The sequence below is a fragment of the Coregonus lavaretus genome (assembly GCF_964263955.1).
Source record: "Coregonus lavaretus genome assembly, chromosome: 24".
NCBI lineage: Eukaryota > Metazoa > Chordata > Actinopteri > Salmoniformes > Salmonidae > Coregonus > Coregonus lavaretus.
Window position 1 is genome coordinate 11,715,617 of NC_140011.1, and position 18,081 is coordinate 11,733,697.

The 18,081-nt window shown below is 44.5% G+C and overlaps 1 protein-coding gene across 1 annotated transcript in view; it reads right to left on the reverse strand.

Moving 5' to 3' along the window:
• Window positions 1–9,586: 9,586 nt before the first annotated feature.
• The window catches only part of LOC311099717 (tubulin polyglutamylase TTLL11-like), a 45,923-nt gene continuing 37,428 nt past the window's right edge, over window positions 9,587–18,081 (reverse strand). The window contains exons 8-10 of the mRNA XM_084140455.1: window positions 14,640–14,867; window positions 14,301–14,407; window positions 9,587–11,541 (exon numbers count right to left, since the gene is read on the reverse strand). Of these exons, the coding sequence (XP_083996581.1) occupies window positions 11,171–11,541; window positions 14,301–14,407; window positions 14,640–14,867 (706 nt within the window). The 3' untranslated portion in view covers window positions 9,587–11,170. The remainder of the gene's footprint in view (window positions 11,542–14,300; window positions 14,408–14,639; window positions 14,868–18,081) is intronic.

The following is an 18,081-nucleotide window of genomic DNA, read 5'->3' on the forward strand; positions in this document are numbered from 1 at the left end:
CAACTGTGGGACCTTATATACACAGGTGTGTGCCTTTCCAAATCATGTCAAATCAATTGAATTGACCACAGGTGGACTCCAATCAAGTTGTAGAAACATCTCAAGGATGGTCAATGGAAACAGGATGCACCTGAGCTCAATTTCGAGTCTCATAGCAAAAGGTCTGAATACTTATATAAATAAGGTGTTTTTTATTTTGAATACATTTGCAAAAATGTCTAAAAACCTGTTTTCGCTTTGTCATTATGGGGTATTGTGTGTAGATTGATGAGGAACATTTTAGAATAAGGCTGTAACATAACAAAATGTGGCAGAAGTCAAGGGGTCTGAATACTTTCCGAATGCACTGTATATACTGGATTCTATTGTATTCTAGTCAATGCCACTCTGACATTGCTCATCCTAATATTTATATTTACATTTACGTAATTTAGCAGACGCTCTTATCCATAGCGACTTACAAATTGGTGCATTCACCTTATAGCCAGTGGGATAACCACTTTACAATTCTATATATATTTTTATTTTTGTAAAATTATTATTATTATTTTTTTTTTTTAATGGGGGGGGGGGGGGGGTGAGGGGGGGTAAGGGGGGGGTAGAAGGATTACTTTATCCTATCCCAGGTGTTCCTTAAAGAGGTGGGGTTTCAAATGTCTCCGGAAGGTGGTGAGTGACTCCGCTGTCCTGGCGTCGTGAGGGAGCTTGTTCCACCATTGGGGTGCCAGAGCAGCGAACAGTTTTGACTGGGCTGAGCGGGAACTGTGCTTCAGCAGAGGTAGGGGAGCCAGCAGGCCAGAGGTGGATGAACGCAATGCCCTCGTTTGGGTGTAGGGACTGATCAGAGCCTGAAGGTACGGAGGTGCCGTTCCCCTCACAGCTCCGTAGGCAGGCACCATGGTCTTGTAGCAGATGCGAGCTTCAACTGGAAGCCAGTGTAGTGTGCGGAGGAGCGGGGTGACGTGAGAGAACTTGGGAAGGTTGAACACCAGACGGGCTGCGGCATTCTGGATGAGTTGTAGGGGTTTAATGGCACAGGCAGGGAGCCCAGCCAACAGCGAGTTGCAGTAATCCAGACGGGAGATGACAAGTGCCTGGATTAGGACCTGTGCCGCTTCCTGTGTAAGGCAGGGTCGTACTCTCCGAATGTTGTAGAGCATGAACCTACAGGATCGGGTCACCGCCTTGATGTTAGCGGAGAACGACAGGGTGTTGTCCAGGGTCACGCCAAGGCTCTTCGCACTCTGGGAGGAGGACACAACGGAGTTGTCAACCGTGATGGCGAGATCATGGAACGGGCAGTCCTTCCCCGGGAGGAAGAGCAGCTCCGTCTTGCCATGGTTCAGCTTGAGGTGGTGATCCGTCATCCATACTGATATGTCTGCCAGACATGCAGAGATGCGATTCGCCACCTGGTTATCAGAAGGGGGAAAGGAGAAGATTAGTTGTGTGTCGTCTGCGTAGCAATGATAGGAGAGGCCATGTGAGGATATGACAGAGCCAAGTGACTTGGTGTATAGCGAGAATAGGAGAGGGCCTAGAACTGAGCCCTGGGGAACACCAGTGGTGAGAGCACGTGGTAGGAGCGACCAGTCAGGTAGGTGATGCAAACCTGACTGGTTTGGATCAAGAAGGTCATTCTGGAGGATTCAGCAGGGAGGCAAAGAGCTTCCTAGGGTTAGAGGCAGATGCTTGGAATTTAGAGTGGTAGAAAGTGGCCTTAGCAGCAGAAACAGATGAAGAAAATGTAGAGAGGAGGGAGTGAAAAGATGCCAGGTCCGCAGGGAGTCTAGTTTTCCTCCATTTCCGCTCGGCTGCCCGGAGCCCTGTTCTGTGAGCTCGCAATGAGTCATCAAGCCACGGAGCTGGAGGGGAGGACCGAGCCGGCCGGGAGGATAGGGGACATAGAGAGTCAAAGGATGCAGAAAGGGAGGAGAGGAGGGTTGAGGATGCAAAATCAGGAGATTGGAGGGAGAAGGATTGAGCAGAGGGAAGAGATGATAGGATGGAAGAGGAGAGAGTAGCGGGAGAGAGAGAGCAAAGGTTGCGACGGCGCATTACCATCTGAGTAGGGGCAGAGTGAGTAGTGTTGGAGGAGAGCGAGAGAGAAAAGGATACAAAGTAGTGGTCGGAGACATGGAGGGGAGTTGCAGTGAGATTAGTAGAAGAACAGCATCTAGTAAAGATGAGGTCAAGCGTATTGCCTGCCTTGTGAGTAGGGGGGGATGGTGAGAGGGTGAGGTCAAAAGAGGAGAGGAGTGGAAAGAAGGAGGCAGAGAGAAATGAGTCAAAGGTAGACGTAGGGAGGTTGAAGTCCCCCAGGACTGTGAGGGGTGAGCCATCCTCAGGAAATGAACTTTTCAAGGCGTCAAGCTCATTGATGAACTCTCCAAGGGAACCTGGAGGGCGATAGATGACAAGGATATTAAGCTTAAATGGGCTAGTGACTGTGACAGCATGGAATTCAAATGAGGAGATAGACAGATGGGTCAGGGGAAAAATTGAGAATGTCCATTTGGGAGAGATGAGGATTCCTGTGCCACCACCCCGCTGACCAGATGCTCTCGGGGTATGCGAGAACACATGGTCAGACGAGGAGAGAGCAGTAGGAGTAGCAGTGTTTTCAGTGGTAATCCATGTTTCCGTCAGCGCCAAGAAGTCGAGGGACTGGAGGGTAGCATATATTTCTTAATTCCATTATTTTACTTTGAGATTTGTGTGTATTGTTGTGAATTGTTAGATACTACTGCACTGTTGGAGCTAGGAACACAAGCATTTCGCTACACCCACAATAACATCTGCTAAATATGTGTTTGTGAGCAATCAAGTTTAATTTGATTTGATAATCTACAAAAAAAAAGCCTACTAAAATGTTTTATTATATAAAGAATGGTCTTTTTTTTTGGCTATCTAATTATTTTTCTCAATGAGTCTGGTGGTTTTTATGCTCAAAATCTAAAACTGCTAAAACTGCATCAAAACTGCTGGAAAGGCACCAGGGTACGTATACCTTCCATCCCATCCATTCAAATTCATTCAAATCGTTGACGACTACAGTCACTCTTAATGGACAGGCTCAGCTGCTTTGCCTAGCTTCATTCGTTGCATTGAGCCTATTTCATACTATACGCATGCGTATTGCCTAAATAAGTTGTGTGGGTAAGCCTGGGGTAAACTCTGCACATTTTGGGCTTGTCTACATAATTTGGCGCTCACATCCTTTGAACAGAAGGAAGCTTCAGTAGCTAGCTAGGAAAAACAACCTGACAAACGGACATTATACTGCATTATACAACATTTTCCTCTCTGAACTTATAAGACCAACACCTGCGCTTCCTGACCTTCAGGAAGGGACAGAAAATCATCAGGACAAGGACACACTCGGGCCCGGCTCCACGAGGTGGCAAAAGGTCGATTGGCCCCCTCAGTTGAAACTTATGCCACCTCAGTTTTAGTTTTATGTCCCTATATAAAAAATAGCAAAAAAATTAAAATGATTGAGTGACAGGTTGGCGCAAAATCTGTATCTCTGCTGCGCTGTATCAGCACCATAGACAGAGTGCCCCGCGGAGTGTGTGTGTGTAAGGAGGCAATGGAAACCCACTGGGCAGTTAGGTGAAAAACCGCTGCTCATCTGTGGTAGGCAACATGAATAACGTGATACGCGTCCGCCTGTGATTTTGATTTCTAAGGATGGGGTCAAGTTTAGAGTTGAAGCTGCTTCACTCAACTCTGCCTCACGCCCCACCACTACAGAGTTTAGTTAGCTTCTTAGCTAGCTATAAAAGGCATTAGAGCTAAATAGGTTAAAAACTCTAACCAGCTAATCTGCCACTACCACAATGGATCTCAGTAATCAAACCACAAGGCCGCCGCCAAGCCCAGCAGCAATGATGCTGCCGAGCTCCAGCTAGCTCAGCGTGAAGAGCTTACCCCCCCCCCCCCCCCCCCTTCCAAAAGTGGCTCCAGGATAATGGCTCCACAGCCCCCTCCACCTCCAACTGTTCCTGGCGATCTTGGAACAGAGGAGCCAGCCCAGGTTAGCCTAGAATCCTAATGAAAACAGGGCCTTCACCCAAGGCGGGTATTCTAACTGGAAGCATGCTATTGATAGAACCAAATGATTCGCTAGGCATGCATCAACCAAGGAGCGTTTGAAATGCACTGCACTGTGGAAAGAAAAACAAGTTCGAAGTGCTATGGGACTGAGGTGTCAACACTTGTTAATGATAGGCAGCTGGCAAGAACAAATCTTCCAAGGAAAGCTCAACTAATCCAACTGGGATTTGAGGGGGATCTTACAAGAAGATTTCGGCGAGAATGGAATGCTCGATTTCTCCGGAAGTTCAACAGAGCATCAAGGAGGCTGAAACTCTTCTGATAAGCTAAGAAACAATCTAGCTGGTTGGTTTTGATCAAAATCATGGTGGTATAGCCAGTGGTGTCATTTTCAGCAAAAATCTAGGGTATAGAATAGAAAATACTTATTTGGCAAGCCTATGTTTTCATTGCCAAAACGGCCTTGCTTAGTGTGTAGGGCGCTGTCCATTGTGCTGATAGAGCACAACAGAGATTTCGTGCCAACCTGTCACTTCTTGGTCAAAAGCACTCAATGGTCTCAGCATTTGAAGTTTTATGTTTGTTGTGGTATAGCGTGATATAAGCAGAATTCAATATAATTCCAATGCCACTGGGTATAGCTGCATATCGGTATGTTTGATCATAGAAACAGATAGACTACATTTTATTTATATGGTTTTCTTGGTAGCCTATTGCTTTTCGTGATTGTAAATGGAACTGTACATATTGGAAAATCATGAAACCATTAAGATCTTTGTAAGACAAACTAAACTCTGCTTCGAACTGTCTCAAAGCAAGTGATACAGCAATGGTAGGCCGGCATTGCTTAATTGATTACATGGGTGGGTTGAGCCACAGAAGTGTATTGTGCCATATCGCAACGTGTTGTTGAACTAATGAGCGGCACAATTTTCAATGTTTGAAGCGGGCCTATAGGCCTATTTATTTGGCAAAACAGCTGTGCATGGCTGCATAAAATTGTAAAGTGGTTGTCCCACTGGCTATCATAAGGTGAATGCACCAATTTGTAAGTCGCTCTGGATAAGAGCGTCTGCTAAATGACGTAAATGTAAATGTAATCTCATTGTAGTAGGCTGTAGCAGGCTATGTTTTGGTTATTTGCATTTGCCTTTTGTTTACAGCATTTGTTTACTGTTAATGTAACTAGCCTAAATATAGATTGTGTCATATTTGGTTTATAGGCCTATAGTAGGTCTACCGATGTTTTGTTCTGTTCGCATTCATTCATTCGCATTCGCAGTTGTGTCGGCCAAACTATTCAGTATTTTAGTTTTGCATGAATAAGCTACATTCAGCATTAATGTCAACTGCCCCCTTAGTCACTTTATCCTGGCGCCGTGTCTGGACACACTGCCCAAGGCCTCTGGATATGATACCTGGCTGTCAAAGGCCTCAACCGGTTTCTGCTGATGGTCTATGGGGAGATTTTCAGCGAAACTGATGCACTCTTTCATGTTCTGCAGAATAAAATAATGGACATGGGGTTCTGCTGTGAACGTATCAGCGACACGATGAAAGTTGTGGATGCCCGGAGACAAGAGTTGTACACTTTCTATGATCGGTTTGAGGAGAAATGCACCACACTCTGCCTGACAGACAAAGCAACCCGGAGCAGACAGCCGATCAGAGATGAGAGGAATGTTTTACAACATTTTGGACAATATCAGTGTTCAAATGAAAGCCAGGTTTGATCATTTTGTCATCCTTGGCCATACAACGCTGTCATGAGAGGTTCACCCTGAAGGACAGACTAATGGACTTAATTTACAAGTAAAGTTAGGCCTAAATGCATTTTCTTTTGCAATTTGCAGGTTAGTCTCCTGTTGAATAAACATGAGAATAGACAGAATCCTTTTGATGCATTTTATTTATCAAGCTAGAATTTTTTTATGAGACACTGACATTTTGAACTGCATTTTTCAGTCATTTCGATTGTTGATATGGAAATTCCGTTAGAACCTTATTTATTATATATTTGTGTGTAATAATATTTCACATAATCATATCATTATGTGCGTGCGTGCGTGCGTGCGTGTCCCGGCGGTGCATTGGAAGAATTGTAAATCCATTGTGGAAGGCTATGGCGTTTGCGTTGCAAACTATTCAGATAAAATGTGTCCATATATTGCTCTTTTAGTGCCACCTATTGGTTGTAACTGTGGATGCTACATCGGTCTATGGCTGAGCTCAGTTGAGCAGTTTGTCATTTTGTCAGATGATATGAAATATGCTGCCATTGGAGGCTCTTTTTTATTTATTTTTATCTTGGCTACATTGGTATTTACATTTGGTGAACATTTTTGTCAATTTCGGTTAATAGCCTATGTCACTCTGGTTGTTAGCGCTATCTGTTGTATAGTTAACTTGGGCCTTATCAATGTTTATTTGTGACTAAGGGCTCGATTCAATCCGTATCGCGGAAGTTCAGTGTTACAGAGGGATTGAAATTTAAAGGTAATGTTTCCACGTTAGCGGAGACTGCATTCACGGTAAAAGCTGCATACAGTATGTCGGCTTAATCGGAAATTACACCTTTGCATTTATATTGTGCAATCTGTAACACTTCTGCAATACAGATTGAATAGAGCCTTAAATCTGGTTTTGATCATAACCAGTGCCTACTCAGCCATTGACCTCACCACAAGTCACTGCTGTGGACCACAGATTAGACACAGGCAGCCCAGAATGATGCAAAACAGAGCATTACCATCATCCTATAACATATAACGCCTTGTCTGTCCACATACACTTCCAAGGCTGTTGGTTTTGAATTGATTTAATTCATGTATGCATTTCCATTGACTCAGGCCCAGCAGCAGGGAGCAGGGAGCTAGCGGGGAGGGAGAAGTCAGTGGGTAGGGAACGGACCTCATTAATAATGCCTCCTCGTCATGCTTATTTCACAGAGATGTCTTTAATTGCTCTCGTGAGGCTCACTTAAGGCCCGATTCAGACTTAGGAAATGTATGCCTTTCATACACGCTGCTCAGTAGTTGGTATTCAGACTTACCTTATGTAGGTGCTTAACAGGCTTTGCAGTCGTGGTTCCCTTGAGTGTGCTGAATACATTTAATTAAACCACTGAAAACTTGCTTGTCAACAGATTTTCTTGCTGAGTTTTCATTCAATAGGATTTTCAGTACATTTATCTAAAGCAATTCCTTTACATTTGGTGTACCTTTAATTAGAATTTTTGACAGACTCACAAGAATATGGAGAGAACCATTCAGAATATTAGGGATCAATTAAAGAAATACATGTAAATACATGCATATTAGTCTCATTTTCAGCAGATTAAAAAATGTATATTATTTAGGGTTAGGAAAACATCTATGAATAAAACAAATGTTTTGGAGAGCTTTTATGCACAAAATATATTGGCGAATAAAAAAATTGTTGTTTGATTCATCCAGAAAATTGCCATATTCAATAATGTTCAATCAATTAAATATTGGAAGGTGAGAAAAGTGTACAATAGGGGTTGAACAGTAGTACTATAAATCAACTAATAATTCTCACTAATTATGGAACTTTGATGACAACGGTCCAGTCGTCGTGAACCGTCATGAACCGTGCCAGGCTCCAGGTTTAAACGAGTGTTCCATAATAATTCAAACAGGCTACATTATTACACAACTTGTAATACGTTAGCCTAACCACATGAATGTGAAAGAGGAAATAGAGGTAAAATAATGGAATGGAATGACGCTAAATGTAAGGAAATTAACATTAAAATGACAGTTATAAATGTAGGCTATGTGGGTATAACTGACAGTGGCTACCGATAGTGGCTAACATTTAACATGATACAAATTGTAAAACAAATGCAGTGAAAAGTCCGGGCATATAATTAAAACATTCTAGAAATCATAAATCAAATCAACTCGGTAGGTTTGTCGCTATACTGTCATTCATTTGCGCATGGCTACAGAAGCATATAGCTTGGGTCTCCAAATGTAATCCCTGCAAGGTTAGGCCTATAAGGCCAGCATTTCATAAAAGTCACTGTGGAAAAAGTGATATGTTGATATGCTTCGGTTTGCTACCATATTACGGTTTCACATTTGTCTTCAGCGATCATAAGGTGAAATAAATCTAAAACAATTGTCATTTATATTTACAATCCCCTTATCCAAAAAGCTTACTCATTTACCAGTGTCGTAGTAAATATAATTTGTTATAGATTGGTCTGACTAAAATGTTGTGCAAGACCCATTTGTGTTAGGAGCTTGTTTTCAATAAATGCTGTTCCAGGTCAGAGAACAAAGGACAGAGGAGAACACCATATCTTGTCACCAGATGGCCTAGTCTTGCAGGAGTGCAATAACAGGACGACACCCACGCCTCAAGGCCCCAATCACCAGTTCCTTCTCACGAGTTCTTTGACACACAAACCTTTCATTTGCACGCACACTCATTCTCAACTCCCCTTCTACTGGTCGGGTGCCAAGGGCAGAGGACTCTGCCGTGCACCAATGGGGCTTCTACTCTGGACAGAGCAGACCCGCCTCCTACGCCTCTGGAACCAATCGAGGGACTAGGAGAAGAATCCCTCCCTTTATGTTACATTGTATAAAGTAATGCTGTAAACTCTGTTTAAACATCCTTCTCAGCTGACACTATTAGAGTGACATATGATTAGGTCCATGCATGTTAACTAAACAGTACAAGATATCTCTGTGTTTAATAAACTGCCTTTTGCTTAAGCAAATTCCTCTCTGTCTAGCGTCGTTGGTTTGTACTCCCTCTCCATATAATTTAGTTCACCAACACCAGCTATTATCAATAGCTCTTATCAATTCGTAAATGACAGTGCATGGAGAATGGTGTTATTTCTATCGGGAAAAAAAGAAAGTAGATGTTGTTCCACTTGGAACCGACTGGTTGCCCATCGCGCGTAAAGGTGGTGGGAATGACGTCAAGATGTGAATTCGGCGCCTTTACACACCTCCGCCACACATTCATTTCTTAAATCTCCACCCCAAACGAATAGCAGGTGAATAGCACGCTGTTCTCATACTTAAATTCAAGGTCAGAATACGTGTAGAGAGAAAAGTACATAGAAATGGAAGTAAGTTCCATTTTACGCACAATTAACTCGGATCGGAATTCCCCACTTAGCACCTGCTAATCCATCAGCCTGGGTCAAGAGTGATGGGTATGGCTGCCTTACACACACACACACACAGACAGATGCTGTGACAAAGACAACATCACTCACAGGTGGGGGAAAGGACAGAGCACACAAACACACACATCCAGACCACAATGACAAACAGGCATGCACACACACCTTCATCCACACTGGCACAGGAAAATATGTGTATGCATTGCACATTCAAAACCTATTGGGAGTTAGGAGATTGTGAAAAAAAAATGTATGTACTCACTAACTGTAAGTCGCTCTGGATAAGAGCGTCTGCTAAATGACTAAAATGTAAATGTAAGTATTAATTCATAGAGACCAAGACAAACTGTTTTCAACTGGTTTAAATGCAGTCCTTTATTCTGTATTGCAGTGCTATGAACAGACTTACAGTACATCCCAATGGAGGTTATGGTTGAGTATCTATATTCTCAGATGCTGTGGTGGAGTACAGTATTAGATGATGGAGCAAACGTCTATAGTCTTAATTAAGAACATACATTACAGTAGTTATGGTCTTGTGAACAAACAACAGCCCATATGGTACTGAAGGAACCAAGATGATAGCTTTAGTGTTTAGTTTCATTCTCCTGCAAGCAGCAACTGTCTATAGGTGACACTGACGTGAATAAATTATGTGGAGAAAAATGAACAACAAAATCAAATACAATTAAAACATTCCTATGGATACGGATGACACAGTATTTGTAAACAAGCAGTGTTGAATGACAGAATTCTCCTGGTACAGCCCTGGTTCTGTCTCAAATAACTCCCTATTCCCCATGTAGTGTACTATGAAGGGTATAGGGTGTCAAAGCAAAGGAGATGTGCTCATATTGGGTATGTGGCAGCCATTTTGAGTAACCATCTCTCTCTCTCTCACTGCTGTTTGTCTAAGGCTGCTATGTTATTGGAGTAGCTGCTGTTATGAAATGCCCAGTCCTAAATCAAACCATAGCCCCTACAACCTACGCACTTGTGGAGATCTGAGAGGATATGATAGGTATTGGCTATTAATGAATTACTAACTATTTACTTCACTTTTGTCTTCAGATAGGCTGGGTGGAGTTTGTTTCCATATTGCTTATATACCATCCAATCTTCTCAGATCTCCTTCAGTGCATAGGGGGTACTGTTGGGCTAAGGGATGATTTGTGATTGGGCAGAACTGTCTGGGAGGATGGCTTTTTCCCTTTGGTACAATGATGAGACATCTCATCACTGATTGGTTCTGTGAGCAGGAACAGCCGAATGGCAGTACCACTGGCCATTATATGGCCGTTATCTCAAATACACAAACACACACATGCATGCAAACGCGCACACACACACACACGTGCACATACACTCACATCTGTGCAAATGTTATAGGTTCTAAAGCTATCGTGCAAATGCTCAGATCCATACACGCAACATACACTGTGTGTAAAACTGCAGTATGTGTACAGATTTCCCTGAAGAGAGAGCGTGTGTGTGTGTGTGTGTTTGTGTGTGTGTGTGTGTGTGATTGCCCAGTGGGTTGCTCGACAGGGCTTAAACGAGACACAACCTACCCTGAAGTTATTAAATCAATAAGTGCATCTCAAGCAGGGCCTTACAACCATCCATCTCCCCCTCTGGACCTGAGTGGCCTGTCTTGACACACACACACACACACACACACTCCAACCGGAGGAAATACACTCCCTCCATACCTCCATCCCTTGTTCTCCCACTTCCTCAACCCCCCTGTGGACTCCCTCCTCTTCTTAAGGAAAATTTATGAATTACAGAACAGGCCTCATGGAGGTGAGCCTCTGAGGTCAGCTCCCAACAATCTGTGTCTCTTCTCTCGACAGGACCCCCTGGGGGAATTTGAGCCAGTCTTTGTGTTCCTCTGTTAGGAGTGTGTGTAGGAGTATAGCTCCTTAGCCTCTAGTAAGGTCAGTTCTCTACATTGCCCTTGTGTGTGGGCCGTAGTCTCTGATGCAGCCTGTAATCTTGGGACGAGGCCCTGCGCGGGGTGGCCGGGGAGCAGAGCTGGGGGGCCGACAGGGCCTGGCCTGGGGTGGAGGTCGACGTATGGTGGGGGTGGTGAGACCTGCCTGGCTGGGTCCTGCTGCAGCTTACAGAGCGCCTGGTGGAAGAGGTGCTGTCCTCGGGTAGAGCTCCTCCAAGATCCCCTTTTCCCTGGTTGTCCAGCTGAGCCTCACACACCTCCAGCAGGGACACCACCTGCTCCCTCAGGGGAAGAGACTTAAACCTGCGCTGGGCCAGGTAGAAGAAGGCCTCCACAAATGCCTGCAGACCCATCCCTGAGAGGAGGAGACGAATAGAAGAGATGTGGTGGAGAGGGAGAAAGAGAGAGGGGGAAGGGTGAGCGGAGAGCAGGAAAGGGAGGAAACAGGGAGGTGGAAGAGAGAGAGAGTATTTGCCATGAATCAAAATGATTCTCACTGATCCTTGAGTGAGTCACTCTCCAATATTGATTAACTATACAAAAATATAAAACGATTTCTATATAAGGAAATCATTCAATTGAAATAAATTCATTAGGCCCTAATCTATGGATTTCACATGACTGGGAATAAAGATATGCATCTGTTCGTCACAGATACCTTTAAAAAAATGTAGGGGCGTGGATCAGAAAACCAGTCAGTATCTGGTGTGACCATTTGCCTCATGCAGCACGACACATCTCCTTCGCATAGAGTTGAACAGGCCTGTGGAATGTTGTCCCACTCCTCTTCAATGGCAATGCGAAGTTGCTGTATATTGGCGGGAACTGGAACATACTGTCGTACACGTCGATCCAGATTATGTCAAACATGTCTGGTGAGTATGCAGGCCATGGAAGAATTGGGCAATTTTCAGCTTCCAGGAATTGTGTACAGATCCTTGTGACATGGGGCCGTGCATTATCATTCTGAAACAGGAGGTGATGGCGGTGGATGAATGGCACGACAATGGGCCTCAGGATCTCGTCACGGTATCTCTGTGCATTCAAATTGCCATCGATAAAATGTAATTGTGTTCGTTGTCCGTAGCTTATGCCTGCCTATACCATAACCCCACCACCACCATGGGGCACTCTGTTCACAACGTTGACGTCAGCAAACCGCCGCTCACCCACACGACGCCATACACGTGGTCTGCGGTTGTGAGGCCGGTTGAACATACTGCCAAATTCTCTAAAACAACGTTGGAGGCGGCTTATAGCAGATAAATGAACATTCAGTTCTCTGGCAACGGCTCTGGTGGACATTCCTGCAGTCAGCATGCCAATTGCACGCTCCCTCAAAACTTTAGACATCTGTGGCATTCCGTTGTGTGACAAAACTGCACATTTTAGAGTGGCCTTTTATTGTCCCCAGCACAAGGTGCACCTGTGTAATGATCATGCTGTTTAATCAGCTTTTTGATATGCCACACCTGTCAGGTGGATGGATTATCTTGGCAAAAGAGAAATGCTCACTAACAGGGATGTAAACAAATGTGTGCGCAAAATTCAAGAGAAATTAGCTTTTTGTGCGTATGGAACATTTCAAGGAACTTTTATTTCAGCTCGTGAAACATGGGACCAACACTTAACATGTTGTGTTTATATTTTTGTTCAGTGTAATAACAAACCACAGGGCAATTCCACGGTAACAGAACTATGCTGTGACTCAGATTTTCACTTTAAAATGTATGTCAAACAAAAAGCAATGATTGCAAAGTTAAACAAACCACATAACTCTATGCACAAGGACTACTTTTAACAAAGTCCAGTGAACATTTTCAAAGTTTGGTAACAGAATGACAGAACATACAGCACAAACCGTCATTCTGTTACCACACTTTGCATCTGCACTGCTCTTTAAGTAAACGTTTTTTGTACATATTTCAGTGGAACTTGTTAAAGAGTAGTCAGTTCATAGACTACTCTCTAGGTTTCCACATCAAGATGTCAAACTCATAAATCAACCTAAATCAACCTAACCAATACACACAGGAGCGATGACTGTCCTAAACTTAAACAACCAGCACCCACCCAGACACACACCATCCAGATAGGTACACTACATCTCTTTAATATACAGTACTTGCACTTTGCACACCATTTATTCTAGCTTTTACTCTGCTATTTACACCAAGTTTCATCAAACTTTGCTGTGGTTCTCAATAAAACATTAGGATGAGGGGGTGAAAAGCGTGAAGAAAGTGAAAAACAAGGATTAAAGGGAGGGAGAGAGTTATTTTCCTATAAAGTCACAAAGTAAAGAGAGAGAGAGAGAGAGAGAGAGAGAGAGAGAGAGAGAGAGAGAGAGAGAGAGAGAGAGACTTTCTTCTGAGGTGATAAGGGGCTTTTAGCATTCAGCTAAAGTCCTGAGTCAGCGCTTCTCTTCCCAAAACACAAACCTTTATTATTAATAATAAAATACTTGCCTTATCCCTACCCATACCTACACTCCACCCTCCCCAACACTGCGACCCAATCATCAGAGAGAGATTGGCTCTGTTTTCCTATTACCCGTAGGGGTAATGACCAAATTCTCACCCCGATTTTGGGCTGGAACCAAATATTCAGCTCACAACTCCTCGAGTTGCGCACCGCTAAAAACAGTCCCTCCATGCCAGCCGAGCCCCACAAGAGGAAACCCTGGAACAGCATTCAATCAATCGTACCCGCTGCACCCCTCTCTTCCTCCCGCTGCTTCCTCTTCCTCATCCTCCTGCCCCCTCTGCATATTTTCAGGTGGAAGCTGGTGAATTATTCATAGTGGATACTCTCACAAATGTTGTCACTCTACGCTGTGAGCTCATTTCAATGATGTGAGAGGGGATTCCATGAACAGTTAGAGTCAAAAATAAAACCTGGCCAATTCTAAAGGTCACAGCTAGTTCTGCCGGAGACCTGAAGACTAGCATTAGCTCACCGAACGAATGCTTAATATTTACTTCAGCGGGCTAACACAATTATGTTTTGTTGTTACTGGTGGGCTGTGTGAAAGGTGACTGGTGATTGGTGGGCTGTGTGAGAGGTGACTAGTGATTGGTGGACTGTGTGAGAGGTGACTGGCTGGAGGATTACCTGCTTCTCTGGAGTCAGGCAGCATGCCGGCCCAGCGTCGTGTGATGTCAATGTAGAGGATATCCACAGTCGCCATGGAGAAGTGACTGTTGCTCAGTTTACAGTTCCTACACACAGACAGATGGATATAAAGGTTTTATGTAGCCTATGGTTTCATTGACTATAAAAAAGCACAACGCACAATTGGCAGCCAAGAAGCTGAATTGCTTGATACAACTGACAAAATAGGTTACTTATTAAAAAGCACCATGCTAAGGAACGAATTGACAATAAGCACACTTAAAAGACAGATACACACACGCGCATACCAATGTAAGCTCTCTGACTCTGAACTAGTACCTGATGAAGGTTCTGAAGCCAGTGGGCCCCAGGCGCATGTTGCCCTTGACCCCAAGGAAGCGCAGGAAGAGGGCAGTGATGCGCTCCACGGTCCGCAGGTAGCTGAATTGCTTGGTGTACTTAGGGAACACCTGCTTCAGACACATAGAGGGCAGGACACGCCCCTCCTCCCCAGGCCCCCTCACTGGTGACCCCAACATCTCCTCCTGCTGGTGCTCTGGGTAGGACCTGGGGGGGGGGGGAGGGTTATTGATGGGAAGTCTATGTATCCACTACACTCACCTATTCTACAGAGATCAGATGTGTGTGTGTGTGTGTGTGTGTGTGTGTGAGAGAGAGAAGACATAGATAGATTGAGAGAATGAGAGAGCGAGAGAGAGAGAGAGAGAGAGAGCGAGAGCACGAGAGCGCGAGAGAGCGGTTATTTAGGGGAATTGTGTGTTGATAGGAGGTGATCTATGAGTGAATAAGAGCGGTATCCATCTTGTGTAGACGTCTATAGTGACACTGGTGCTGTGTCTGTGTGTGACCCTATGTGCCCAGGCAGCAGGGCTGAGTAATGGCCTCTATAGTCCTTCTGGACATAGGAGCATAAGGCCAGCCTAATGAGTCAGCTGGTATACTGGAGAGGAGGAGGAGGAGGATGGCGGGAGAGAGAGAGGGGAGGAGGAGGAGGACAGTGGAGCAGGAGGAAAAGGAGGGGGTGAAGGAGGAGGAAGAGGACAGAAGGTAAGGATATATGGATGGAAGGTTTCACTGCGCTCTGCCCTTCTACAGCTCTGCCGGGAGATGAAATCATCGGTCTATACAAGCACTGTGCTGTGGCTCTTCACTGGAGCAGATAACACACTCATCTACTCATGGCTGGCCCACACACACACACACACACACACACACACACGTCGCAAAGGCCAGCAACCAGACGGACTACAAACAAGACAGAAACTATGTGGTGAAGAGAGGAAGATGTTAAGCTCTCCTCTCTGTTCCTGGGCCTTAGCCAGACGTCAAGGCCTGTCTTAGGAGACCCAGGGAGAGGAGGAGAGAGAAGGGGAGAGAGGGGGAACAACATAACATTCTTAAGGTTCAAAAGCAATTATTTCTGAATTATGTTAATGTGATGCAGGGCACACGCCTTACTTTCAATTAGTCCTCGAGGCAGGGGAGGAAGAGGGGGCCGAGGGGAGGAGAGAGAGGGCCAGAGAGGACAGAGCGCAAGAGTTCATCCCACCATCCTTCTAGAGGTGCTCTCATGTCCTCAGAGAGGGAGCAGGGGTTTACCACCATTGGCCCACTGTGCCAATCATTATGATAATGCACGCACGGCCCGCAGCACACACAGGTGAAAGAGCGCGCACAAACACACACACACACACACACACACACACATACAGGTGAAGGAACCCGCACGCAAGCACACAGAGGACAAATGAGGTAGCACTCTCAGCACTCTGGTTTAACTTGCTGTAGGTTAGATCTTTATTCCTCTCCTATACAACGCCTGAATATGCTGAAGTACGCTTGTGTTTAATGAACAAAGGACAACGTCAACAGAAAAGTAAAGCCAATCTGGAAAACCAGTCACAAACACAATTGAAAACAGGAGAGCAGAGTACGACTTCCCAAGAACAAAACATTTGAGCTTACAAAGCAATCTCCAACCCTCTCTCCTCTTTCTCTCCTATCCAACCCGAACTCTCCCTGCATATTACCTCACCTTCATCTCTACAGGATACCGAATTCTACAAATCAGCAGCACAGTGGGGAAAAACTGTAATGTTTTTAAAAACAAAAATAACATATTGCTGTTCTGCTCCTTCAGTTGAAGTGGAACAAATCACCCACGTGTTCCAGCAGAGGGGCGAACCCATCTCACCCTTTTAGAAGCGGTGTAAGAACTTAAAAGAAGGAAGTTCAGAAAGACAGCGGTAGGTTGTTCAGTGCTAGCTATGCTAGGTAATTAGGAGTTTTGGGCTGCCCTGGTTAAGAACTAAGAGTTGGTTAATGCATTCACACATGCTGGAAGGAGACAGGACACACACACACACATAAATCCCTCAAGCTCCCCTATGTGAGCCATTCATAAACACTCAGATAGTGTTGGCTGTGGAGGATATTCAGTAGTGTTGAGCAGAGCTGTAGTGGCAGATTGGAGAACAATTAGTGTTGAGCTCTGAGTGGCCTGCTGCTGCTCAGGAGAATAGATAGCACTTGACATTCATGACTTAGAAAAAGAATGGAGAGAGAGAGCGAGAGAGAAACACCTCATCCCTCTGCTCACTCAGATTAACTGTCATGTTTTTATGTCAGACTCAGTTTGAACCCATTCTGTCTCAAGACAGTTCTCTAGGAATACCTTTCTATTTGACGTTACCCATTCTATTTGACCTTTATGTATTGTGTACCATGCTTTGATGAATGACAGACGGCAGAATAAGGCAGAGAATAAGACATTCTGTCCCTGTGAGCTTACAAATGCTGCAGACGTGAAAAGCAGAGAGCGAAAGAGAGCTATACCGATAATTATATAACTTTACTATTCGACAGGCCCAGAAAACAACATGACCGATCTGCCCTCTACAACCTCTCTCAAACACAAATCAATTATCAGAGAGGAAGCCCCCCGGCCCAGACCTGGCCTCCCTCCACTCCACAGGGCCCAGCAGCAGGACCAGCGCAGCTACGCGGAGGTCCTCAGAGGACAGGAGGACCCTGTAGGATTGAGTGAGATTAAACAGCTCCTCCAATACATCTGCACTAAATTCGCACACGCACACATTGTACTAAAAAAGTTTACTTGTTCAATGAATAGGAATATATATATACACACACACAGTACCAGTCAAAAGTTTGGACACGCACTCATTCAAGGGTTTTTCTTTATTTTTAGAATTTTCTCCATTGTAGAATAATAGTGAAGACATCAAAACTATGAAATAACACATATGGAATAATGTCGTAACCAAAAAAGTGTTAAACAAACCAAAATATATTTTATATTTGAGATTCTTCAAATAGCCACCCTTTGCCTTGACGACAGCTTTGCACAATCTTGGCATTCTCTCAACCAGCTTCACCTGGAATGCTTTTCCATCAGTCTTGAAGGAGTTCCCACATATGCTGAGCACTTGTTGGCTGCTTTTCCTTCACTCTGCCGTCCGACTCATCCCAAACCATCTCAATTGGGTTGAGGTCGGGGGATTGTGGAGGCCAGGTCATCTGATGCAGCACTCCATCACTCTCCTTCTTGGTAAAATAGCCCTTACACAGCCTGGAGGTGTGCTGGGTCATTGTCCTGTTGAAAAACAAATGATAGTCCCACTAACCCCAAACTAGATGGGATGGCGTATCGCTGCAGAATGCTGTGGTAGACATGCTGGTTAAGTGTGCCTTGAATTCTAAATTAATCACAGACAGTGTCACCAGCAAAGCACCCCCACAC